General features: G+C 46.7%; 1 protein-coding gene across 1 annotated transcript; it reads left to right on the forward strand.

The window, feature by feature from the left end:
* On the forward strand, positions 1-26,792 carry PXDC1 (PX domain containing 1). Its single transcript, XM_016166684.2, has 5 exons — positions 1-593; positions 14,509-14,600; positions 15,346-15,463; positions 22,302-22,413; positions 26,526-26,792. Exons 1-5 carry the CDS (start codon positions 338-340, stop codon positions 26,641-26,643), a joined length of 696 nt encoding a protein of 231 aa, XP_016022170.2. The 5' UTR covers positions 1-337; the 3' UTR covers positions 26,644-26,792.

Genomic DNA, 26,792 nt, shown 5'->3' on the forward strand with positions numbered 1-26,792 from the left:
GTGGGCGGCGGGCCACCCCTCCGCGCGCGTCCCGCGGCGCGTCCTCACCCGGAGGCGGAGGAAGGCGGACCTGCCGCGGCCTCGACGTCGACGACCGCGCCGCCCGCGGAGGGAAGTGCCTTATAAAGCCGCAGCTCTGCCGGCCCGACAGACTCTAGCTGCGCTGTTTCGGGAGTGCGCGGAGGTGGGGGGCGGACCCCGGACGGACCGCCGACGGACCCCGTTCCCAGGCTGACACCAGGCAGACCCCGGCCCGGGCCGGCGCGGACGCGCCTCCTGCGGGCGGGCGGCGGGGCCCGAGGGCGCCCCGGCGGCGGGGGCATGCGCGGCCCGCGGCATGGCCTCGGCGGTGTTTGAGGGCACCTCGCTCGTGAACATGTTCGTGCGCGGCTGCTGGGTGAACGGCATCCGCAGGCTCCTCGTCAGCCGGCGCGGCGACGAGGAGGAGTTCTTCGAGATCCGCACCGAGTGGTCGGACCGCAGCGTGCTTTACCTGCACCGCAGCTTCGCCGACCTGGGCCGCCTGTGGCAGCGCCTCCGCGACGCCTTCCCTGAGGACCGGCCGGAGCTGGCGCGCGCGCCCCTGCGCCAAGGTGCGGGGGCCGTAGACACCCGGGCGGGGCGGGGGCCGCCTCGGATGGGGGCGGGGGTTGGGGTAAACGTGGTTGTAGGGTCGTTATAAAGTGCAGTAAAGGGAGGAGGAAAAGGCAGAGGGAAGTTACTTAAACCGATATTGCGGCTTTTCCCTCCGTCACCGCTGTGGACAAGGGACACTTCGAGCCTCCGCCCCCAAATGAAGGGCGCCCTAGGCGCCTGTGGTCAGAGGCCAGGGAGTGGGCCTGTGGAGCCCGGAGGCCTTCCCAGCCGAGTTCAGCAGAAGGGGTGCCCTGACCATCTCCGAGAGCGAGTCACCGACCAGTATCAGTGCAGCGGCCAGTGTCGGGGTGGCTCCCAGGACACTCAGCCTCAGCCCGTGCTCCGGAGTGGCGGCCGCCTTCCTCCCCACACTCGGGAGGGTTGGCTGCAACCCTCTGGCTCGCCCAGACAGGGGTAGTAGGGGGCAAGAGAAATGTTTATGAAGAGTTTACGACAGTGTCCAGTTGGGCTTCATGTCCTGTCTGGCAGCTCCCCCTCAGAGTCCTCCCTTGGGAAGGGCCGCGCCTTTTCTGTAGTGACAGAGGAGGCTGAGTGCGAGGTGCCACGCAGCCTTCTGTCACTCCTTGGGAGGGGCCGCCCCATGGGCAGCTGCAGGGGAAAACTTCGGTTTCCAGCCCAGGGGTGGATCCACATTCGGGTTTGATTAACTGTGGTGGCCTCCTTCCCGGCCTTGTGACTCGTCCTAACTTCTGGGGACTCGAGTTTTCAGAGAACTGATGTGGCTTCCTATTTTCTACTGCCTGGCCGACGCCCACCCCAGGACTGGCCTTTGGGGGCCAAGCAGAGAGGAGGTTGGAAGAGGGAAGAAGGTCCAGGAGAGGCTAAAGTTGAGATGAGAAGGGTTGCAGAGGGGAGAGAAGGGGCCAGGGAAGTCTGTAGGGCTTCTATGAAGCCCCCCTTCCCTTGTTTCCATTGTGTGACCCCTGCATCTTGGTGACACATTACTCAGAAGCCTTCCTTTCTGCAGTTCTCTAAGCAGAGACCTAGTGACTCCTTTGGGGGCATTTACTGAAGTTCACGGTGAGCTAAAACAAGTCTCCTTAGCTGCAGTTCTGCCTGAGATCTTAACTTCTACCTACCCCTGGTGATAGCCCCCCACCCTAGACTGTGAATTATTTGGATCATTAGCTCAGTTCCCATGACACATCCTCTGGCAGGCACATCGTTTGGAAAGGCTCCCAAAGCCAGCAAATTTGAAAGCCGTAAGTGAGATAGCCTGCCTTTCAGGCTTCTCTTTGCTTCCCAGATTCTCACAGCTGTACCCATCCTGGAGATAAGTTTAGTATTATTTCAAGTATGGCAGCAGTGTTCTTTGGATTTGCTATCTGGATGTATATGTTATTATATATTTTTTTAAATTTGGCAAATGAATGCCCAAGTCAGGAAAGCTTAATTGAAGGAACAGCAGATCATTCAATGACTTACATCCTTTCTGAAACAAGGCAGGCCGTAAACAAATTGGAGCCCTCAGGGGCTACAAAGAAATGGGAGGCCCTTAGAGCTATCTGTGCGCCTGACTTCCCTTCTGCCCTCTAGGCCTCACTCACTCTGGTTAGGTGGTTCAACTCAGCTGTTACCCCGGGTACACTATTTGGCTCCTCCCCTGTAACGAAGTACCTATTGCCTACTTTTTGTGTATGTGAGGATTAAAATGCAGAGTAGAGCGTCTAGTACTAGTAAGCCCTCTGTCAATGCTTGTTGCTCCCCTCAGCATCAGCTGCTTCTGGTGAGACTTGTAGATGGTGGGTAGGGAGGAAGGGTATGGCCTTAGCCACCTTGAGACTCAGAAGAGAAAAGTATTTCTTGGAGCAGAACAGAGGTGATTGTGAGGCACTTGACTCACCTTGCACATGCCCCTGGCTCTGTTGCTTCTGTGCTCATTTGATTCATGCTAGGTCAGTTCTGGGTTTCTGAGGTGTAGACACACAGAGAGTACCTCTAAAGTGTGGACCACCTCAAGTGAAGAAAGGTTTAGGAAGAAAGTGATCACTTGGGAGAAAAGACTCAGAAGGGATATGATAGCTGCTTTCAATTATCTAAAAAGGAGAAAAATTCGAACTAGGCAGCAGGGATGGTGAAGATAAGGACCAGTAGCTGGGTGTAAGGGACTTTATAAATGGCCCACGATGGAACTGTTGAGACCTTTGGCTGGACTTCAGGGGCAGGCTCAGCCCTTCCTGGAGGGGAAATGGAGGCCTGGTACCAGAGGAGATGTGACCTTAATTCTCCATTCTAGGCCTCGATTCTCTGCATGGAGGTAAGCTGGTCCCTCCCCACCCCCACTACCTGAGTTTTGTTAACATAATCCAAGGAAAGTCCTTTTCCTTTCTCAGGAAAGGAAGATCATTTGCTAGTAAAATACATCACAGTAATGCAAAAGAAGAGTCCACTTTATTTCCATGCAGGTTTATTATTTGCATAGAAAGATTGGATATACAAACAATACAAAAGGCAACGAGATGTGTGTGTGTTGTATTGGAAACACCAATTTTTTTCAGTATAATTTCCCATCAGATTTCCTTGGTTTAAATTTATTGAAATATTTATTGTCTGGGTTAGTTTTGTGTTCTCTAGTTTCATTAAAAGGCTTTGTGAGGAAATCTGGGTTTCAGAGCTCTTGTTGGCAGCATGCTGGGAGCTCTTATAAATGCACAATTGAACACCCTCAGGGTGTGAAAGCCTTGACCCCTACTTACTTTGAATCTGCACACAATTGAAGGGATGCAGGGCACTTTCTATTAATCCCTCAAGTATTGTAATGGGGGAAATATTTATTTTGCAGAGGGGAGAGAAGGTGCTTTTTCTCCCTTTTGCACGTACACTGTGATGTTAGGCTTAGACAATTGTCAGTGGGCCTTGTATGCTGCATGGTGACACATGTGCAGAGATACTCAAACCGCTGCATGGGGTTGAGGCACAGTGCTCACCTGCTTACCTTCCTGGTTTTCTGTTAAGGCGAGGCTGACCTCAGGACTTGTCCTGCTTCTGTTCTCCATCCTTTCTCCTTGGAATCTTGGTCTCTTGACTTACCCTCTTCTTCATCTGAGTCTGAAGTAGCCACCCCTTTCTTGTGCCCTAGCTTGAAGGGACAAAGATGGATGCTTCCTGTTGGCTATTAGCTCTGGGTGACCAAGGTGTCTCTTTTTACTTTTTCCTCACTCCGACACCAGTGATGCTGAGTCTGTAACTGAAATCCCCTGTATGCAATACTTAATGTGGTTCGTTGTTTCCTGACGCGAGACCAAGGTCTTCTGCCTATTACATCTCTCACATTTGGCAAGGTTTACATTTTAAAACATAAACATGCAGAATTTCCCCATTGTTTGGGACTCTTAGATTATTTTGATCCTTTTGTATAGCACTTATTTTAGGCCTTTTGAAGTCTGAGCTGACCTGGTCACCACTGCTGCAACAGATTCTATTTCCAAAGTAGTCAGGTGATCTTTGATTCCTGATTACTATAGAATTACCATTTTGGTTTATATTCATTCATTTATTCAGCAAGAATCTGCTGAATGCCTACCATATGCCAGGCATCATCCTAGGTGCTAGGGACACAGCAGTGAACAAAATAGACAAAAAGTTCCCCACCGTCATGATTCATATATTATGGGAGAAATCCAGTAAAAAACAAGGTAAGTGGAAAAAAAATATATGTTAGTGGTAAATGTTAAGAAGGAAAAGTAGGCAAGGAAAGGGGCTATGACTTGGAAGGGGAGGGATTAACTTTCAGGTAGGGTGATTGAGAAGGTCTCAAAGAAAGTGAGCTTTGAGTAGAGACCCAAAGGAATGGATGGAGCAATCCAGGTCAATACCTGGGGAGGGAAAAGCATTCCAGGCATGGGCAAGAACACGTGCTAAAGCCCTGAGGCCTGCATGTGCCTGGTGGCTTTGAGTAATGAGGAGGCCATTGTGGCTAAGTGGAGAGAAAGAGGCAGAGCGTCATAGGAGTTCAGGGAGGCAGGGAGTGGGTAGATCATGCTCACATTTGGGCTTCTATTCAGAAATGGAGTTTTTGAGCGAAGGAATGACTTAATCTGACATGCACTCCAGCTGCTGTGCTGAGAAAGGTTGGGAGACTGGGGAGAACTGCTGTTGTGCCAGGCATAGCAGAGTAGGTCTGAGAAGTGGTCAAGCATTGATATGTCTGGAAGGGAGAGGCACAGCACTGACCAGATGTGGGCTGTAAAGGAGTATCAGGGCCGACAGCAGAGCTTTAAGCCTGAGAAGTATAATTGTCATTCACTGAGATGGCAAGCCTGCAGGAGATGCTGGTATAGGGGTCCAGTTTTGAATGTAGTAGTTTAGTATTTTCTCCAAATAAGACCTGCTATTGAGAGCATGTGTGGCGCTAGTGCACACACCTGTGCTCACCTGTATCACCGAGGACATTAATCTCCCTGAGCTCTTGTAGACTGTCTATTCTTAGATTTGAGAACTGAGGAATGGAAGTGAAGGCATCCAGGCTAATACCAGGAAGGCATGGACATAGATACGCCCACTAGACTCCCACAGCTCTGACAGCTCTAGCAAGGCATGTACTTTGCTCCCAGGCCCTGAGCCTGGTCACTTATTCTCACAGGGACAGAAGTTGGAAGAAGCTCTGTGCTACCTCTAAACCAGCAGGGGTCCTGACACAGGGGCAAACTGCAGAGCCACCAAGTTTACTTTCTTAGTGAAAGTGGCTGAAGAAAGTGTGGAAGCCACATGGGTCTTTGGGAGCAGATCAGGGACGCAAAGCCCAATCCCTGCCCAACTTGATGGGTGCTTAGGTGGGCCTGCCCCTCATTTTTGACACAGCCCCCACCATCATGCATAGTTTCACCTTAGGGTATCCTGCCCCTCCTAACAGGGGCAGTTTTTATTTCTCTGGGAGATTTGAGGTATCCTTTCTTATCGACAGACCTATTTCGAATCTCTTCCACATATAGGGCTCCTGGACTGGGTGCTTTTCCCAGGCCCCCAGGGCAGCATGGGCAGCATGCTCTGCCATGCCAGTCAGGTGCAGAACCATCCATGTAGCCTGCTTTCTCTCTCCTCTTCTGTTTTATCTCTCTTTCTCAAATCCTCTTGCTGCCTAGACTTCATTGTGGCTTCCTTGCCCCCGTGCTCCTAGTATCTTTTCCTTTCTCTATAAGTGGTCACATGGCTGAGTTTGGTTTGTAGTCCTGTGATCTCATCCCATCAGATTTCAGATTGTGCCAAGGGCCACAGGTGACCTGAGCTAATCTCTCAGCTAGAGAAGGAGCCAACCAGAAGTATACATAGGTGGTTCAGTAGCAAGCATCTAGGTCATGGTACTTTCCAACAAATTTCAAAGGGGAAACTTGGTTCTGCTTCTAGATCAGACAGCACCATGCACCCATGGGTAGCATCCTGGGCCACCCTCAGGCTGGCCCCCAGGAAAATGGGTTCCCTTTCCTTTTTAAAACAAGTCTACGGCTCATGTTTCTCTGCTCTCTGTTTTTGTAAATACTTTTCCAAAAGGTGAAAATTATTTCTGCACTATGAACAGTCAAGGTAAGGAAAGATTCAAGTGCCAGTTTAAGGTGATTGTGCCACACAAAGCTAATAGAAGGTTAGGTATTTGATCATTTTGCCACGTGTGGATAAAGCTCAGCTTGGAGTTGCATAATGCGCGGGGGATTCGAGAGGCTGAGAAGAAGCTCATAGTGAATTATGAACCCAATATGCATTTTACTCCTCATGGTATCACTAACAAATGCCCCAGGCCATGGCCTCCTCTGGGTGGGCGTCCTAGGAAGTCCTGGGTTCTGGGCAGTGGAGAGAGTAAATAGGACAATACATCGTCGTTATCAGTGAGTGGTTGGCATTCACATCCCACTGAAATTCTTTTTTTAATTGGTATTTTTGTTCACTTTTACTTTCTTGGGTGATGGTAGGCATCCACTGGCCACTATTGGTTGTCACCGTTAAAAAAGTTATCTCCTTATCTCAGGACAGGCCCAAGAAGCCCCCCAGGACCCTTTGATCTGATCTCGTCCTTGTTGGGGGGACAAGGAGGAAGCAGAGGCAAAGGGTCTGCTCTCCATTCTTTTCTGGTCCAGCTGTGGCCTCCCTGAAATGCCAGTGTCATGTGGGAGCACACACTTACATGCTGGGATGTTACTCTCCAAACAGACACCTTCAATCCATCCTCCTCCTTACCTTATCCCCTAAACTGAGTCATGACAGTGGACACAACCACAGAGCTCTTTTCCTCACTTACACTGGCAAGTTTTACTTCATGTTTGTTTTGAGAACAAAACACCTTAATCATCCTTTGCTGATATGTAACTTAGAATCAGTGGGAAAAACACACTGAGCATCAGTTGAACAGAGGGAGGAGGGAAGGAATGAACATGTAATTAAAACTTTTACGTACTGTGTCTTTAATCCCACCAGAAACCTGCCCTGTTTGCCTAGTGAGAAAATTGAGGCTCCTGCAAGATTAGATGTCTTACCTGCGGACACAAGGTCATGGTGGGAGGGGTTCAGGCAAAGTGGCTAAAAGTACTGGCTTTGGAACCAGACAGGCGGGGTTTCAGATTTTGGCTGTATAACCTGCCACTTGCCTAGAGACTTCAGGCAACCTGCTTATTCCCTCAAGCCCTGGGTTCATGATTGATAAAAAGTCAGCAATGATACTGGCATGGTGGGGTTGTTGTGACATCCACAGAGCATACAGCACCATGCCAGACACTGATCAGTTGGCTTTAGACTTAGGAACATGTGACCCTGGAGCTTTTGCCCTTTGCTATCTGACACAGTGTGTCCTCAGCGAAAATCATCCAGACAGCGAATGCGGGCACCATTTCCCTGCCCACTGCTCCTGACAGCACCCTCTCCAGGTGTGGCCCTCTGTCCTCCTGTCTGGCCTAAAGAAAGAGCCTGCAAAGGGGTCCCCTCTATCATCTCAATGGGGCCCCTGCAGACCAGGCCTGTGGCTTTGCTGGGCCAGAGACTAAGATTTGGTGCTTATTGTGGCTCAGGCCCAGGGACTCTGCTCCAGGGGGCAGTTTCACAAGGGACAAATTACTATGGAATACCCAGGGCTGTTGTGCGTATTACCAGTTTCCATCTGGGCCTAGTTCTGGTGGCCGGAGCCTGCGTGGCAGGCTGCCCTTTGTCATAGGCAAACCCCTTCATGTGGTTTGTAAGGCTCTGCTTGTCTCAGCCCTCCCCATCCCTGTTTTACCTTCCGGGCTCCTTAGGACCTCCACATTTCCTGATCCCATGCCCTGTTCTGCTCCTGCTCTTGCTCACCCTTCGGGCCTCCTGCTCTGGAAAGGCAGATCCCCTACTGTGAGACTTCCTATCCTCGCTAGTGACATCCCACTCACTCTGGCCAATGTTCACCTCACATCCATCCTCCTGGCTAACATGAAAGCATTGGGAAGGCAGGGATCCTGCCCAGCTTGTTGTCCCCAGTACCTCCCATGCCGGGTAGGGTACCTGGCATGGAGCAGAGGCACAGGCAGTCTTTGGCATGAGTGGGTGATAAGTGCTTCCTCTTTTGAGAGCCTAGAATGGGAAGGTGTTCCCTAAATACTTTGACATTTTAAGACAGACTGGCTAACTGAATGGCTTCTTAAACATGTAAGTGTAAAGTTTGGTAAGAGAATTCTTCTTTTAGTGGAAGAATAATGAAGAGGTCTAGAGAAGGAGGAATTAAGAGAAGAACAATGAGGATCAATACTTTTAAGTCAAACACTTATTTTCTCAAGTGATAAAATAACATTCACTCAAGGGAGCATCTCACATGTGTAGGAAAAAGCAAAGGAAAAAAGAACATCTCTCAACCCCTTTTTGGGCCCTAGAAAGTGTTTTGTCTCTGCCTGTTCCTTCTATTCCTACTGTCTCTGCCCTGCTTTTCATTCTTGGAAAGATGGGAAGGAGAACTTAATGTCAATCAGCGTTCTAAACCCTTACAGTCAGGTGCGAGCATCACTGAGCCAGGGCAGTGATTGTGCGAAGGGTGAACCAGACACCACTTTCTGTGTAGCAGGTGGGAGCGAGGGTAGACAGGTTTCTTATTCTTTCACAAATGCTGCATGATAACTTGTAGATGGCAGCACAGGAGATGCAGAGTAGAGTGGCCTCAGGTTTCCAGAGACTTCCTTGGGATGCTTAAATATGCAAAGATTAACCAACTCCGTTATGTTCTCTAGCTCATCATGTCTTACTCTCCATTACTTGAATGTTGGCTACCTTTTCAGAAAATACATACTTAGGAAATATGCCTAAAAAGATTTCCTAGAAAATTTAAAGTATTTTTGTTTCCAAAATTTGTATTACACTCAACCATTAAAGCAGTGGTCCTCAACCATTTTGGCACCAGTTACCGGTGCTCCTATGGGAATCTAATGCCTGATGATCTGAGGTGGAGCTGAGGCGGTGACTCTAGAGCTGGGGAGCGGCTGCAAATACAGATGAAGCTTCACTGGCTTTCTCGCCACTCACCTCCCGCCCTGTGGCCCTGCAGGCCCAGGACCTTTGTGGGTCTGAGGCCCAGGGGTTGGAGACACCTGCTTCAAAGAATATATATCTCATGCAGATAATACTGCATTCTTTGCCTCACCCACGTGGTCTGCTTCTTTGTACAGTGTGTCGATGGACACATTTGTGAAATAGAAAAGGAATTCTGTAAATGTAACTTATTATTTGACTCGATTTGAAAGTCCACTTTATAGAAAATTACTCTGGGGCTCTATTGTGCGGTCTCCTTTTGTGTTATTTGGGTAATGGACACGCAGTCTTTCATGTACTTTGGAAAGAATGGTCTTCCTTCCAATTAACCCAAGAAGCCGCTTGTCTTTATTTCTAGAATTAAGGCACTCAGGTTAAGTTCAGATCTCCAGTGTCCTCTTGGAGGAAGCCTGAGACAATGCCCAGAGGTGTTCTGTGCAAACCTGAAAAAGTGAGACTTTGAACCCAGGTTTCTGATATGAGGAAACTGGTTTGTTTATGTTTGCTCTCACCGATGGATCTTTGTGCTGATATCAGCATGTTCAGTTTCGTTTCTAAGAATAAATCAGGTGTTTGTGTTTACATAAAGAAGCTAACCCCGAAACTGACAGAAACACACCTGCATTCTCAATTTTCAAGGCTAAACAAGTTTAGAAGGAACGGGCACCCTGGCTGCTTTAGGCTGATTTTAGCCCTCAAATGTATATAAAATTGGCACACTGAAATTTACGTATAATTGTGTTACCTTTCAGTTTCAAATTTTTAACTGATTCGGGCTAAATCTGGATAAAAATTTCACATCATAAATTGTGTATAATGAAATCTTAAAAATTGAGATTACATTAGTGATTATGCTTTTATAAGAAATTGGACAATTTTCCATTAGCTATGAAATCTACTGAGACAACTTCTTCCTAATGGAAGTTAAATGTGGCTGGTAGAGGATTGCTCCTTCCTGTGTCTTCACTGGGATAAATCTTGTGTTTTCCATAGAGTGTTATCACTCCCTGCTGACCATTCCTGGAATGACAGTCTCATAACCAAGAGGTTTGCATTTCTCTGCTCAACTGTGCAAATTCACAACCATTTTCCCACCTGCAGTATTTATTATTACAATCTCGGATAGTAAAACTGAGTTAAACAAGATTCCCATAAAATCCTCATTTCATCGATAATACTTGGAACATATACAAAATTTTGGATAATACTAAATTATTATATTTAAGCATATTTTGAAAATAAAGTTTAAAATTATTTACTGTAAACAATTGATATTTGAAAAAGGCTGTACCAGCCATTAAAAGCTAAATCTATTGGTTCAGAAAGGAAAAAATAGGATAAAAATACAACAGATAAGCTAGAAAGCAACCCAAATGTCCATAATTAGTTTGGAGTAGCAGTACTTAGTGGATTCATAGTTCTTATCTGTTCTTGAAAAATAGTTCAATGTCTCAAATATGGGTCCTTCTCACAACTTTACCTTTCAGCACTGTATCATTTTAGAATTTAAAATAATTTGGGGTGTTTCCACCAATTGCGAAATTGAGAAACCTGAAGGAAGGAACCCCAGTGATCATGAAACAATTCAAAATTTAAAAATGAAGATTTATTTTATTTCTAAACTGTGGCCCTAGAGAGTAGTTTTGGGATTGTTTGCCTTTTAAAAATATTTTTCTAACACATTTAACGTGCCCATCATTTGATGGGAAATACTTAAAACAAAGTAGGTGGTTTCCTGGGCCCAGAAGAGGACAGAGATGTGAACATTGGAGTTTTAAGAGGACCAGGCTGTCGGAAGCCATTTGGACAGTGGTGACCTCTTCACGTCCTCATCTGGGGCTCTGCTAGAACAAGGCAACCACTATGGGCCAGCTCCTCACCGCTGTGCTCCCAGCTCTGGTGCTGGTGACGCAGCATCAGTTAGCCCAGGTCTGCTGCTGTTAGGTGGGTTTCAGTAAGTTCATCTGAATCTATCACTTCATAAATCCACTTTTAATCAGCTGAGGCTCCTCCTGGCAGATAGGCCAGTGCTCATTGTCATTCGCACAGGTAAATTTCCTCAGAGAAAGGAGGACAGCACCTCAAGAAAGCTGATCCAGATTGCCAATGTCACCGTTACCCGGGAAGCCATGATGGGGGAGTAAACAATTAAAAAAAAAAAAAAATTGTCCCCAGCTAAAAGCCCAGAGCTTAAACAATAATCATTTGTCATTTCTAGCATAGAGGGATTCTGGCATCTTTTTTCCCCCATTAAATTTCTTCAGCCTCCCTTTGTTTTGAAGCATGATTCCATTCGCAAGGAGTACCATTTGACTTCCATTCAGAAACAGAAAGACGGGGAAAAAAGAAGCAATATGGTTCTGCATGCTTCCGCAAATAAAATCATACCAGGATGGTCCATGGCTTGGTATACTTAATGCCACCTTGCCCTCCTTGGGCAGCTCTCCTGGGATGCCCATGACCTGGCGCTGGCTGGCCAGTTGGTTCTGGCTGGCGTCTGGCTGAGTATGATGTGGAGAAGTGTTAACTAAATTACCACCCCACGAGCAAGATGGAGCATACTCACAGGAGATAAGTAATACTTCTGTCCTTTCTTAGGCAACTTTATCGAGTCAATAAGCAGCCAGCAGGTATTGAATCCCCTGCATGTGTCAGGCCCTGTGCTGGTTGCTGATAAAAGTGAGATGAACCAAAAGTACGTCTTCCCCTCAAGTTTGCAGGGCGGGCTTGGGGAGACTTGTAAGTGAAGGAGCTGTTGTGGTGCAGTGTAGCGAATGCTGCAGAGCTCAGGAGAGCGTTCCCTGGGAGCCGAGAGGCATACCAAGTCCCAACCTCTAGTGTGGGGAAGGCTTCATAGAGCAGAGGGCATGGGTGGGATCTTCTCATACAGGAGCTTGGAGGTGGGATAAGGTCAGCAGGAGTGGTTCCTCCAGCAGCAGTGCTGTGTGAGAGTCAGGGGTTGTGTTTGGGTAGAATGAACCTGTCCCTTGGAGGTGGGCGTGAGGGTGTGGGGGAGTCACAGAGTACATGGCCAGTCAGGCGGGCTGGGATCAGGTCGGGGTAGGTCTATGTACTGAGTTGAAACACTTAATACTGTTTCCAGAGGCCTGGCCACATACTTCTTGCCTTTCTCTAGTTCATTCTAGAAAATGAGTTACCAAGAAGATAAGGTTGTCAGATAAAATGCAGAACACCACATAAATAATTTTTTAGAAGTCTATCCATCCTATTGCATTATTCATTGTTTATCTACAATTCAACTTTAACTAGGCATCCTGTGATTTAGTTACTAAATCCGGCCACCTTAAAAAATCAGTATAGAGCAGAATGTATTTACCTGAATCTTACCCCTGAAAATTATTAACCCAGCCATGGGTTGAACATTACTTACATCTTAGATGCAACAAAACATATTACTAAAGCAAGATACAAGAATTATAAACCTCTATACTGATTTAAAATTATTAAAATATACTTTACAACCTATAAAATTGGTGTAAATTTGCTGTGTGTACTCACCATACAAGAGGCTAACCTTCCTACAAATGTACCACAGAACATAAAATACTACTACTATGTCATAAACTTGATCGATTTGAAGCTAGTATTCTAGATGTAATAAAAGTTGAAATATAATAATAGCTTAGCTTCTCTTGGAATAATGAAGCATTTTGTGGGGATGATTTACATAATTGTCCTCTCTTTAAAACAGCTTCTCAGAGGATTTTGCAGTGGCCTTCTTTCCTTCTGTAGAATTCCCTGTAGCAAGCAGATCAAAGCATTTTGGTGCAATGTGTGTGTGTATGTGTGTGTGTTTGAAATTCTGTGCAAGGAATTCAGAGTCTGAAGAGGCATTCTGAGAATCTGGCACTCTGGTATTTTCTTCCTTCTCCTCCCTACTTTCCCCACCATGCAGGGTGGTGTGGTGGGGGTGGCAACCTGGGGAAGAGGAAGAGGAGGTGGCCCGATCCCTTTTTGTGGTGACACCTTGGGCAGTGTGCTCAAGTATGTGTATGGGCTGTGATAGAGGCCCAGGGTTTTCCAGTGGGCAAGCCACCGCCCACCCTGCCGCCTCTGGGGGTCCTGTTCCCTGGACAGCTGCCAGCTGGCCATCTGGGCCAGTGTGGCTGAGGAGCGTAGGCAGGAACAAGCAAGGACACCAGCACCCAAAGTGGCCGATGCCCTAGGAAGTCAGGAGAATGACTCCTGGCCTTGACTCTAGGTGACGTTTGGAGGATCCCCGTGCTGTAGCCCATACTTTCAGAAATGCCCTCACCCCATGTCTGGTGTCCAAGGACCTCTTTATTTCAATCATGTAGTTTAGGAAATTAATTTTATCACTTAGGCAGACTCTCAGTCAATGAGTTGCCTCAAAAAATGAACTACCTTTTTTTCTGTAAAACAAAATGAAACCTGAACTTCTGGAGAACTTAGACTCAGTAACTGATAATAGTTCTGTGATTTCAGCCCCTGTGGTTTGGTCACAGCTCACAGGGACTTCCATCCTAGGTCATAGGAAGTACAGGGAAGAGGCCAGTTTCTTAGGGAATCTAATTCTACCCATCCCTAGGAAGCCAGTGTATAGAAACTATAATGGAAAGATCTGTGTTCTGCACTACACGTGGGGAGACAGAAACACCTCGAATCTCCATACTGCAAGCTATAGTATTTTAAAAACAAAATACTACACTTTTAAACAGCCACTTGGGATTTCTGGTAACTGTAACAAGGATAAACAGATTCCTGAAGAGTGCTATGAGTCATGCCCACTTTGTTTTTCTCTGGGTAGAGGTCTGATTTTTTTCCCTTTCAACCCCAGCATTTAAATGCCTCGTCTAAATATGGGCTACATTTATATGGGTCCTGTGATTAGGTCATGGTGGCCAGCAAAGTGAATCTTTCCTTTGTGTTGTTGGGAGTGGGTGGGTCTTAGGCAAATTCCCCTGGCTATAGCTACCACACTGGCAGGGGCTGAATGGTCCCTGGCTGAACGCTGGCTGAGTCCAGGACATTTATGGCATTGAACCAGACTATCCTGCTCAGAAGGGTCTTGGATAGTCTCTCTGTGGCATATGTCTGTCTGCCCCCCTCATTCCATGGTCCCCAGCCTGCCAGACTTCTCCTTTTAAATGGGCAATGTCCACTCCAGTACACATGTAACTCATTGGTCTTTGAAAATTAACATGAGACATAGAGCAGGGGTTTCAGAGTAGAGAGGTATATACATGAGTGAGGCTGAGCAGATATTCCCAGACATCTTTGGTGGACGATGACACTGGGGGATGGCATTCTCATCATGGGATGCCTACTGCCTGCATTTAATTTAGAAGAACATTTCCTGGTCTGTTTTTCTGACTTTAGGCATTTCTGTCTCAATTCTAGGACTGGTCGCCATAAAGGATGCTCATGATATAGAGACCAGGCTCAATGAGGTGGAGAAGCTGTTGAAGACCATCATAAGCATGCCGTGTAAAGTAAGTGCCATCAGGGCCAGGCTAGGTGGGAGGCTTCCACACATCCTGCCAGATTCTAGATAACCGACCTGCTTACTCCCTGTGCTTGGCAGTATCAGGCTTGGGGAGGTAGACGAATTTAACCAGGGAAAGAAAGACTTCTGTGGGCTCCAGCAGCTTTGTTTTCTCCCTGGGGGAGAGGTAGAAGTGAGGGGCCAAGGAGGTGCCGAGTAGGAAGGGACACGGTCCCTCCACCATGGTGGTCTTCACATTCTTGCCTCTGTAGAAGCTCACTGTTCTTACTGAGGGCGTTTGAGTAGAGGGCCTGTGGGAGCTGAAGGGAATGTCAGCATTAACACTGGCAGGTGGCCTTTAAGTGAAGTTTGCAAGCTTCATGTGCAATAGTGGCTAAGAACTTGGTCTCGAGTCAGGCAGACCGCCTAGTTGCTGTAAGCTTCTGTTTCCTCCTCTCTGGATGGGGAGGGTGGGCATGCTCACAGTTTATTGAGAAGTGAAGGCGGATGTGTGCAAAAAGCTGGCAGGAACCAAGCACTCAGAAAAACTAGCTATTTCTATTAAGCGCACCCTACCTATCCCTGGGGCCTTGCATTTTAGCCACCTGGGGCCATAAATAAATAAAACCTCAGTGATAGCTTTCTCGGTGTACTCAGTACCGTGGACACTCTGAACAACTCAGGAGCGTTAGCATCAGATGGAGCCATTTTGCAGAGGATTAGTTTTTAGTAATGAACATATTTCTTCCCAGTATTCTAGGTCAGAAGTTGTGCTCACCTTCTTTGAAAGATCTCCTCTGGATCAGGTGTTAAAAAATGACAATGTACATAAAATTCAACCCAGCTTTCAAAGTCCGGTGAAAATATCAGGTAAGAGCTACAGGGAAGGCCAGGAGGGAAAGTGCAGCTGTGGACAGCGGTGGTTTTCTCAAAACCCTGCCAGTGCATTGCCTGCATGGTTGGGCACACACACCTCCCACCCTTGGGATCCAGAAAGACCGTTCACCAGAATGCTGATAATAGTGGGTGAGAGTCTGTTAACCACATCTTCATGTAAGCTGTTTTCTAACAGTTTACATACACTCTCCCTACTTCAAAGGGAGTTATTTAGCATATAAATTATAACTTACTTAAGAAATAATACAATGATGAAAACATTAACGAGCAATTTGAAGCAAACTACTGGAATCAACAGTCTAGCTTGCTAAAATAAGATTGTTCACATAATGCGGCATTGAATTTGATTCTTTGTTTTAGGGCATCCAAGAACAAAGGGGACACACAAGTTTAGATATCACTAGCATTGATAAATTAACTAACCAAGCAAAGCCAGCAGTAGTAAGAGGAAATCCTCAGCTGAGCAGAGCTGTTGGCCAGCTCATCTGTGAGTCAGGTAGAAAGGAAAGGGGAGCCTGACTTCACCCCTTTTGGCAGCTTTCTAAGATCTGCATTGTATATGTCATTAGAACACTGTTATTTTTGCAGCCCTCTTTTAGTGAAGGCTGCTAAGGAGCATTCAGGAGGGAAAAGAGCTCTGTCCCGGGTGGTCTCTGGTACTAGGCTTCTGCAGGCAACAGGCAGTCAACTTGTTTTGGCCTAAAAGGTTGCATTTGAGTGAGGTCTTATAGGAGTCTGATGGGTGGAAGGTGAGGGAAGGCAGGTGTAAGAGGAGATGCTGCTCAGCTAAGGTTGAGAGCCTACAGAACATCTCGATCTCTAGGAAGGAGAGAAGGAGGAAGGCTGTATCCAGCACTCCATTTCTGAATGGAGGAGGAAGGAAAGAAGAGGAGGGAAGGAGGAGAAGGACTCAGACGGAAGCCGGTGGAGAAAGGGTCAGGAAATGAAAGGAGATCTGAGCCTAGAGCTGGTTCCTAAGAAGAAATTGGTTATGGTGTTGGGGAGACAGAGAAGGACAAACTAGGAAGATGCCATTGGTATAAAAGTGTCCTTGTTGAGTTCTGCGCCACAGCAGGGGTGAGAATTCTAAATGTGTGCTGGGTGTGGTGGACAGGGTGGGCAAGTTTTGGGGACCTGGAATGGAAAAGGTGCTTCTAGATATAACTGTGAGTGAGCAGAATGGATTTGTCTCTCTGCTTCTTTTGATATCTACCCACAGTAGCTTCCTGTGCATTCTAGAAAGAAGAACAGGGAAGTTCAGGAGCCCACCTTAGCTGGCACCTAGTATCCAGAATTTCCTTTGTAGTAGAGTGAAAATGGCCTTTATTTATCCTGTTGGATATCTGTGGACCCTAGTCTTGTAGGCTCAGAGAGCCCTCTGGGACACTAATTGTCAGTCGTGTTGGATTTTGCATGCTGTCAGCTGGGGTGAGGCAAGCATCTGTCCTTTAGTACACAGTGGAAGAGTCTCAGAACTGGTGTCTATGTTTTGCTTTCTTGTTTTGAGCAAATGGGAGCGCAAAGAGCAGCACAATCCTTTCAGGGCCTGTGTTGGTAGCAGGAACTGGACTGTTGCTTTAGGTTGGGCCCAGAGTGTGAGGAGGACAGACTCGAGCTGCGGGAGTTGCCTCTGAGTAACATCTGGAGTGCAACAACCGGAACGTTCCCAGCCCTCTGTCTTAGTGTCCTGTTTTATCAGTGACTTGGAGAAATGCATGACTATGTGTACCCTAAAGGGCCGAGAATAGAGATGAAGTTTAACAGGAGTAACTGTAAAGCCCCATGCTGGGGTTTGAAATAGGTTCTCCATGTCTTTTTGCGAGGACTGAACATGAGGCTCAGTGAGGCCTTGTATCCATGACTAGTGGCACAGCATCCAGGTCTAGGAAGGCAGGGATATTGACATTCTTATGCCAGCCAAGAACTAGGTCACCTGGGCAGCATGCTGTACTCCAGGACGTAGCAGTGAGTGGAAGTGAATACTGCCAATTTTGGCTTATCACAGAACACTTTGCAACAAATAGGGCTGCATAACATTGGAATTTGTAAACATCTATTGCAGGTCTGTCTTCAAAAGCCTCAAGTCAGGGAGCCTGTCCGAGGTGTCCGTGCAGAAGGTGGCAGGCTGGGGGAGCTCCTCTCCCACCCTTGCAGAGCTAAGATTCTCTGATTCCAGGTTTCCTCTTCTTCCTGCCCAAATCCACTGGGCACTAAGTCTGGGGATCCTCCCTTTGAAACTTTCCAACCTTTCCTTTGCTCCTGGACTAGCTGGACCTCACCGTATCTGAGCAAATACTTTCCAACATAAGTTAGTGTGTAGGCATGCAAGCATGAGGGGATGGTCCCGTGGGATGTAAGATGTGCTCTCATTATTCACTGAGTGAGGAAATAAATATAGTCAGATAACGAACTATGGTAAATTCAAAAACACTTTTTAATGAAACCGTTATTGCAGTAGCACCAATGTCTCCTTGAAGAACTAGTCCACACGTAGGCGGGCCATGTCATTCTATCTTGGTCCCATATTTAAGATGTTGCTGGGTCTGGGGATCCCTAGGCTCTGAGCCTCAGGATTTGGAGAGCACTGGCACCCCTGAGGGCATCCACATATCTCTCTCTGTCAGCCTCACCTTTCCCCAGGACACACCCTGGCACTGACATCGGTCATCCCAGAACGCTGACTTTCTGGGCCCTTTAATTTTCTCAGAACCTTAATTAAGCTCATAATAAAGCCTCTCTCCCCTCATCCTTCTAGGCATGTCAGAGTCTGGCTCACTTTATCTTTCCGTTTTTGTCACCATAGAACCCTCCATTGCAGACCCTTATTAGCCTCCTCCTACCTGGGCTTTCCGTGTGTTATAGCCATCCATCTCCTCTCTGTTCATACAAAGCCTATCCACTCCTATCCTGCTAAATTCCATTCACTTGTGAAAACGCCTGGACCTGCCGTGACTCATCCCAATCCCTCCTCTCCCCACAGATTCTTAATGCTTTTTCATGCCACTGATGTGGCATTTAGGAGGGCACTGGCTTCTCTGGCTGTCAGAGGCTTCTCTTCACACTCATGATTTGCATCCAGCCTCTGCATGCTCAGCCTCTTCTCTCAAATGTTGAGAGTGTGTAGTAGTCAGGGACTCCACTAGGTGGCACCAGGCGCTATTGGTGTGACGACTAAGTGATATCCTGGGCCCATAGCAAGGACAGTCAGGGAGCACTGGTCTCTCAGGTGATGGTTTGGGTCAATACAATCTTAAATATTCTTCATCCCATGTTAATCTAAATGCTTATAACATTATAATGAAACTTAAATTTACCTTTTTGCAGCATGGCTGTGTCTGTGCAGCCTTAAAGGAAACATAAACCTCAGCCTTAATCTGGGGGTTGAACTAATCAAATATCAGCCACAGAAATCAGATTATTCAAGTTTGGGGAGCTTGGAAATGAATTATAATCATTTTTTATTAACCAGCTATCCGTATAATTTCAACCTTAATTTTCACTGTACAGGGATAGCCCAGTTAGCCGATTAATAAAAAGGCATTGCCTTCGGTTTTGTTCTGTTGCTGGAGTACCTTGAAAATATAATGGGAGAGAGGATTTGAAAGGGAGGAAAGCTACAGTATGACTGCTGTAAGGGCTGAGACTAAATGCTGGAAAAAAAGGAGTATATCCATTAATGAACTGAAGAACTGATGGCATATGGGACATATGAAAACATGCCTGTAGCTAAAAAAAGAAAAAAAAAATCACCATGAGGCAAACACCACAGAAGTAATTGTTACAGAAAAGATCTATTAGTAGATGTTGAGATTAGTGGGCAAAAGTTTGAGGAGAAACAGGATTTTCAGAGTCTCAGTGCATCTCCCCAAAGATATTTCTTAACTACCAAGTGAAAGATAGTAACCTTACTTTGGAGGAACTGGCAGAAACCTCTTTACCCAAGTGATCCAGGCTGATGTCCCAGGAGTAAGGCCTGTTGACATCACACGCCCTCGGATATGATGTGCGGAGGAGAACGCAGCATCACCCAGCATGACTCCTGCCCAGAATACACCACCTTAGTCAAAGGTCACGAAACATCAGGCGAATTGAAAGACAGTCAGTAAAATAACTCATCAGTCCTCTTCAAAAGTGTTGTGGTAATGAGAGGTGAAAATAGACCGAGGCACTAACTGTCAGAGGTCATAGGAAACTAAGACTACAACTTGATGCAACCAGGGATCCTAGATTGGGTCCGGAACAGAAAACAGAAAAGGACATCAGTAGAAAAGCTGGTGAAACTCAAGTGAGGATGACGTTCAGTTAATTTCTTAAATTTGATCATTGTACCATAGTTGCCTAAAATGTTAGCATTAGAAGCTAGTGCGGACTATGTGAGTACTCTTATTGTTTTTACAACTTTTCTGTAATTCTCAAATTAGTTCAAAATAAAACATTTTTAAAAAGAAGAAATACCAAAGCAGGATTCTACTTCATGTGAAAAAATTATGAATACAAAAAATTGTAGCTTGAAAATGAACTCTTTCATGGAATTAATCATATATGTGATTAAAATAATTAAATCGGCCAGTGATTTTTGCTGTAGGTACTAAATCGATTTCTAAAAAATTCATATTTTAAGTATATTTGAAGATAGGCTTTAGATGCTGTAATTTATCTTTAATCATAATATTTCCTTTTTATTTGTACAACACAACAGATATGAAGACATTAACAATAGTAATAACGACCATTTATCGAGCTCCAGACACTTGATAAATTCTTTACAAATACCCTCTCTTTTAATCTATACCTGTGCCTTTGGGGATGGATACTGTTGTTCCTATTTTACTGACAAAGAAACCGAGCAAGAAGTAACCTGCTCCCCAGGCATAAGTAGCAGAACTAGAGTTTCCTCAAGAGCCCAGATGGCCTTGCAAAAAATTCAAGCACATTTCTGTGCCGAAAGTTAGCATAGGCAACCAAGGCGTGATTTGTTATAGATCTGTTTTCAGAGACTGATAAAGATTCTACTTTGTAGAGCTCTGAATTTCACATTTAAGAAAGAATAGGAAGCTCCTATACAAGGTGTCTCTTTATAATGGTTCAGAAATGTTTTGAGGCACAAACATTTGTTGTCACTTGTAGGGTTCCCCCCACCAAATTCTCTTGGCAAAGGGGTGGGAGAAAGGGGCTGGGAACTGTCCGATGACTGTACTGAGGTCATTTTGAGGTTTTATATGTTTCCTGAGACAGATTTGAGTCATAGTTAATGAAAGCAATAAAGAAAATGATTCCTTTTTTATTATTATTATTACTTTTATTACTGCTGCCATATGTCTAAAATTGAAAGATGAAGGAAACTTAATCTTTCTTGTTAAGATTTATTCATCTTCAGAGTCACTCAGACTTTGGTAAACATCTTTTTGCTCTTCTTGCACCTAGAAATGTAGTTGACCCTAGAGGTTCCAAGCACCTATTTTTCATTAGCTTTCAGTGCTGCTTCTGACAACTTGTAGGCTGTCCATGCTGGTTCTCAAACAGGAAGGCACGTGGGCTCCGGGAGGGCACGGTGCTGTGCCGATGTCATTTGGAGTGTGACTAACTGAGCTGGTGTTGCAGAAAACCAGTGAAATGAGCTGTCATTTCTCCAGAAAGTCAGGTGGAAATTTTAGCAATTACCTGGCAGATCTGATTGATGAATAGTCATTTAAATTCTGTGGGAGCGAGGAGAAAATCTCCTATTTTTCTTTCTTCATATTTGTACATTTTCCTTAGTAAATCTTCATGTGGAGAGAAATTCAAAGAACTGAGAACCAAATATAAAGATTAAAAATAAACATGGAGTTACAATTTCACTTATAAAAAACAAATCCATATATGGGAATAAAATAATCTAAATTATGATGAGATATAAGGAAAAAGAAGTAAAACGATCTCTCAATCAATAGCATCAGATACCCAATGAGACTAGGCAATAGGCATGCTCTTGTTTTCTGTGCCATGCCAGGAAAGAGGAAGGGCTATTTTGAGCTACATGTTTCCTTGTATTAGGCTCTAAGTGGGAAGATGACTGAGTCCCAAGATTGTGTAGCTCATTGTTGGGCCAAGGTACAGTGTCCAAGCTCCAGTCTGTGCTATTTCAGCTGCCACACCCTCAGGCTTCCCCATTTCTACCTCTTCTAGCACATGACAAATACCCGACCTGCATCCTCAAAAAGCTAACACCATACAGCCAATATAGACATGTGAAGATGTTTTCTTTGTTGGCCTTTTTAAATTGTCAAAATTTTACTTGTTGGCAAAAGAATCAATTTATATACAGAATTATGTAAAGTAAAAAAATGAAGTCACACATTTGGTTTAAAATGCACACTGATCTCATTTGATCCTCATGCCAACATCAGGGTAGTAGATGATGTTATCCCACCTCAGACATAGGTGAGTGCTTAGAAAGATCGGGGAACGTATATGAAGACCCCCAGCAGTGTGCGATGGACCCGAAAGAGCAAGCTCAGTGTTTTTTCTGCCCCGGCTTTAAACCCATGAGGAAGGACGTATGGGAAGGGTGCTCAGACAACCAGCCTCTTTCTTGGGGTGAGAGATGGCTCTTAGCTTGCATAGGGTCAGCAGGTGTGGCTCCTGTGGAGGTTGGCATCAGTCCCTGAATTTGTGTGGCAGAGCTCCAGATCAGGCCGCTGGGGCACAGGGTGTTCTCTTAATGGGTCGTGGAGACGGCAGTAGGTGGAGGGGGTAGTACAGAGATTGGTATGAGCCCCAGACTTCAAAACCTGACCCTTCCTGAATGTTTACCTTATTGCTTTATTTTCAGAAATCATGAGGTCCAATGGATTTTGTTTAGCAAATACAGAAACTATTGTTATTGACCACAGTATACCAAACGGAAAAGAGCAACACCTGGGTGTGGATTCAACAGAACATTTGTAAGTACGCTGATTTGAATATAGTTTTACAGACGGGATCTCTGAGCTGTTGGCTAGTGCCAGAGACTGGGGTTCACTGCCATACAGAGCTTCATAGGCAGGAAGTAGATGTGGCCAGAAATGCCAAGCCATGCTGCCTATATTTGAACATTTATTTAAAGAGTTTGCCTTTTCTAGAGGACAGTGAGACCTTGGTTCACAAACCTTATGGGAACAGAGTTCCTTTGCCCAAGTGGCTGGCTGTGAGGGACCATTGAAAAGTTGCCAGGCTTTAGTTCAGGGTTTGTTCCATGCTGGACCCTAAGAGGGTATCAGGGCCACAAGCCTCGCTCATACGGCCTGGCCTCCTGGGATGGGGAGAAGTGTCACCTGCATATTGGCCTCACTTCACAGGGCTGAAGGTTCTCCAGATTCCTAGGTAGCTGGGGCCTGGCCCAGTAGGCCCGGTCTGAAGGGAGCGAGGCTGTGTCCGATTAGCAAAGGTGGGGCAGCCAAAGACACCACTTCTTTCTCCTCCCTTCTTCTGGTAACAACTCTGACCATGACAAGTGCTCTAGGAAAGGACAGCCACCTCTATCTTTAGTATGCTTCTGGCCATCTCTTTGGGAATTATGGGGCAGCAGTTTGACAGGGCATCACAACTTGGCTTCTGTTGACTGTCAAGGTCAAGCCTAGGGCTCTTACTGATTTTGTGAGCGTCCAGAAGTAATTTAACCTCTCCTAGCTTCTCTTAACCTTTGGGACCCTTATGATCACAGGGTCGGGTGTTGTGAAGACCTCAGAGAAGGAGTTTGAAATGCTTGGCTCAGGAACTCCCAGAGGTAGCTCTGCATGCGCAGTCTCCCTGTGGACACACGAGAAGTACAACCCAGGGGTGGAGGGGCCTCTTGGTGTCCCAGGTCCCGGCCCATCCACTCAGCCAAAAAGAAAAATGGGCTAGGACAGACACATACACACCTGGGTTATGACACCGCAGGACAAAGCATGGCCCTAGGATATGCCTGGGCTTTGGCAGGCAGCCTGAGCCTCCTCTGATGGCCCTCAGTTCTGTGACACATGTCTTGCCAATACCACACGGCATTGTACCCACTGTATGTATATATTGATAGCACTTTAGTTCATGACCTAAGAAGGAAGAAGAGAAGAAGTGGTGCCTTTGGCTGCCCTACCTTCGCTGATGAGCACATTAGTTCATGGGTGCTCTGTGCTAATACAGGGCCGGCACCACAGGGTACAGGGCTGATGTATATCAAATGGATGGCTGGAAAGGAGAGCTTCATGGGAGGAGAGTCTGGCTAGGACTCGTCTTGGTGGAGACCCTCCCTCAACACTAGTTGTTGCAGGGTCCTAGCTCTGGCTCCGCAGTGTTCCTGGAGGCCTTCTGCACCTTGGCATGAAGCCAGATTTTAGAAGTAAGTTCAGTTGTGAAGAGTTTTGCTGAGGAGAAGCACAGGGAGTAACATGACTTTCCCAGCTATCTCGGATATTTGAGTGGACGGGGTTGACAGCTTCAGGGTATGGCCACCTGCTCCAGGACACTTGGCCAGCAGGGAGAGAGAGCAAGGGAAACCTGTTATCCTAGGAAAGCTCAACAAGAATTATGTCCGCCCCCAAGCGGCTCAGGGGAGCCCTTAGAGGGAATTTCTGCCTGGGGCTTGCTGGGTACCTAATCTAGGCCAGCACAGCTAAGTTGATAGTCTGCTGCTATCTGTCTCTTGGGAGCGGTCTGTTTTCACACTGCACAGGGCTGTCAGGCAGGTGATGTGTCTGGGGATGGGAGGTCACGAAGAGATGGCATTTGAGTAACTGGAAGCTTTACCTTCTGGCTACAGCTGTTGTCAGTGGTGCTTCAGGGGGATCGTTTGGCCCTAGGGCTATGATTTCAATGCTGTCCAGCCTCCTCATTAGGACTTGTGCCATGGAGCCAAGTAGGCAGCCCCCACTTGTCTCCTGGGGAGAGCAGGTTTCAGTACCCAGGACCAGACCCCACTGCACTCCGGGAATGGGTGTGTGTGCCTGATGGAGATTTGAGTCAGTAAGACAGCTGAGCCTCTGCTGGAGCAGTTGCCAGGCTCCTAGGAAATTCTCCCCCAGACTGAGGTGGCCTTCATCTGTCCTCAGGTTAGGAGCCCAGGCGTTTGCCAGGCCTGCCCAGGGCTGAGGTGATGCATTCATCCCAGTTCTCCTTCCCTCAGGGTCATCTGACATGAGGGCAGGAAGTGAAAGGAGGGTAGGAAGCTGAGCAGGGCTGCATCTTGGCCTTCGCTGTGGTGACCCTGTCTCTCTCCTGGCTTGAGTATTTCCCTGTGCCCAGGAGTTCCCTTTTGGTTTCATTGCAATGCTGATTTGAAGGAAGAGATATACCATCTTACAATAAAGCTTGAGAGGTGGCCTTGCCTTTGTGAGACACGCTGCCTCACAGGCCACACTAACTTTTCTGCTAAACTCCATCTCTTTCTCTTTGAGAGTAGCCTGCACTCCCAGGCAGGCCATGAGGAGGAGGAGGAGCTGGGCCCTAAGTCCTTCTCCTGCATCTCTGTACACCCCTCAATATGGAGTGGAAGGAAAACCCAGCTCTGTGGCTGCCCTTGGAGCCCCATGTTTGAAGCTAGCATGATTCCGCATTATGTGCTCTTTTTTTATTTTTATTTTTTTTCTGTAACAGCAGCAGTGGCTTGAATGCACTGTGTGCTCTTGGTGAAAAGGTAGGGCCCACATCTCCGCAACCCCCATTCAGCTCCCCAGCCAGTGTAGCCAGGTCAGACACTTATTATTGTGTAGTTTGGTCAGTTTGTGTTCATCCCAGTCTTCCAAAGCTTTCCAGGTATAGTTGAGCTTCTATAAGGGTCTGCTAGTTAGTGACGCCTTCAAGCGCTAGGAACCAGTGCAGACGCAGGGTGTGCACTGTGGCTCATCCTTCCCACGTTCCTGTGAGAGCCAGGAAAGAGCTTCCTCGCCCTCCTCTGCCAGGTCCTACTGTGCTTGGACTGATTCTTAGTTGAGGAAAATTTTTCTGAAAAAGCATAAGTAGCATCTCAATATCCCTTCTTGGAGAGAATGTGCTTCCTGTGCTTTTCTGTGTTTCACATTTTTTAAAGATTAGAGTCTTATTGTTTTTCTGGTTTAGGAAGCCATGTCTGGATTAGACAGGGAGAGAAAATGGTTTCAGTTCATGGGGGAATCAGTATGAAGAAAGTATTTATGTCATCTCACATTTGGGATACATGTACCTCCTCTCCCCTCAAATGAAGGCTTCCCTCTAGAGCAGCGGTCCTCAACCTTTTTGGCATCAGGGACCGGTGCTTCTGTAAGAATTTAATGCCTGATGATATGAGGTGGAGCTGGGGCGGTGATGACAGCACTGGAGAGCAGCCACAAATACAGATGAAGTTTTGCTGGCTCACCTGCTACCCGCCTCCTGCTGTGCGGCCCGGTTCCTAACAGACTAGTACCAGTCTGTGGCCTGGTGTTGGGGATCCCTGCTCTAAAGGGAGCCCTCCTTCTGCTGATGTCACTACCCTCACCCAGCACCTCTGCGGGCTCCTCCTGCTTACCAGTCTCCTTCTTTATGTGTGCATGTGACCCGAGGATACAGTTAGATTGTGAGCCTGTGACCACGATGGCTTTTATCACTCATCATTGCTGTTGTCTGCAGGGCCCTGCACATGGTAGGCTCCTGTTGCCAAAGACAGGCTGCCTGTTCTGTTCACTGCCATGTCCCCAGAGCTTGACAAAGAATAGCCCCTAAATAGAGAAAAATTATCACTCTGTAAATGAATGAATGCCTCAATAACAATTGACTAATAAATATAGATAGCAGTCTCTAAGGCAGTAAAAACCAGAGCTGTAACAGTCTTTAAAATAGGCTCTATTTAACCTAACTAATTTGTAATCATGGTTTTGTCCACATTTCCTCAACGTGCATTGAAAAGGCTGTGCCCACTGGTCCGATGGCCTGTGCCCTGAGAAGAGCATCGTGGAAAGCCCTCCGTCCTGTTTGACATTGATCCCTAAGTGCCCCCCTGCAAGCGACCTTCTGCCCTTTATCCATTTCATCAGGGTGGGGGGCAGTGAGCTAGCCTAACCCCTTACTTCTGTCCTTCCCATTTCAGATTTGAGAATGGTGGTGAGTTTACCTCAGAGCTGGAGGATGGCGAAGACCCAGCAGCTTATGTCACCAACCTGTCTTATTACCACCTGGTCCCCTTCGAGACAGACATTTTGGACTGAGTCTCCTTGGATCCCCTCCTCTCTCAGCCCTTGACTGCCGGTTCTGCTGGTGTCCACTGCACAAGCTCCAGGCCGGGGTTAGGCCATGCCCACGGTGACCAGGCATTGCTGCCAGGCCCTACCCAGCAGCCTGCATCAGTGAGGCCTGG

The sequence above is a fragment of the Rousettus aegyptiacus genome, unplaced genomic scaffold (genome assembly GCF_014176215.1).
Source record: "Rousettus aegyptiacus isolate mRouAeg1 unplaced genomic scaffold, mRouAeg1.p scaffold_m13_p_1, whole genome shotgun sequence".
Classification (NCBI taxonomy): Eukaryota; Metazoa; Chordata; class Mammalia; order Chiroptera; family Pteropodidae; genus Rousettus; species Rousettus aegyptiacus.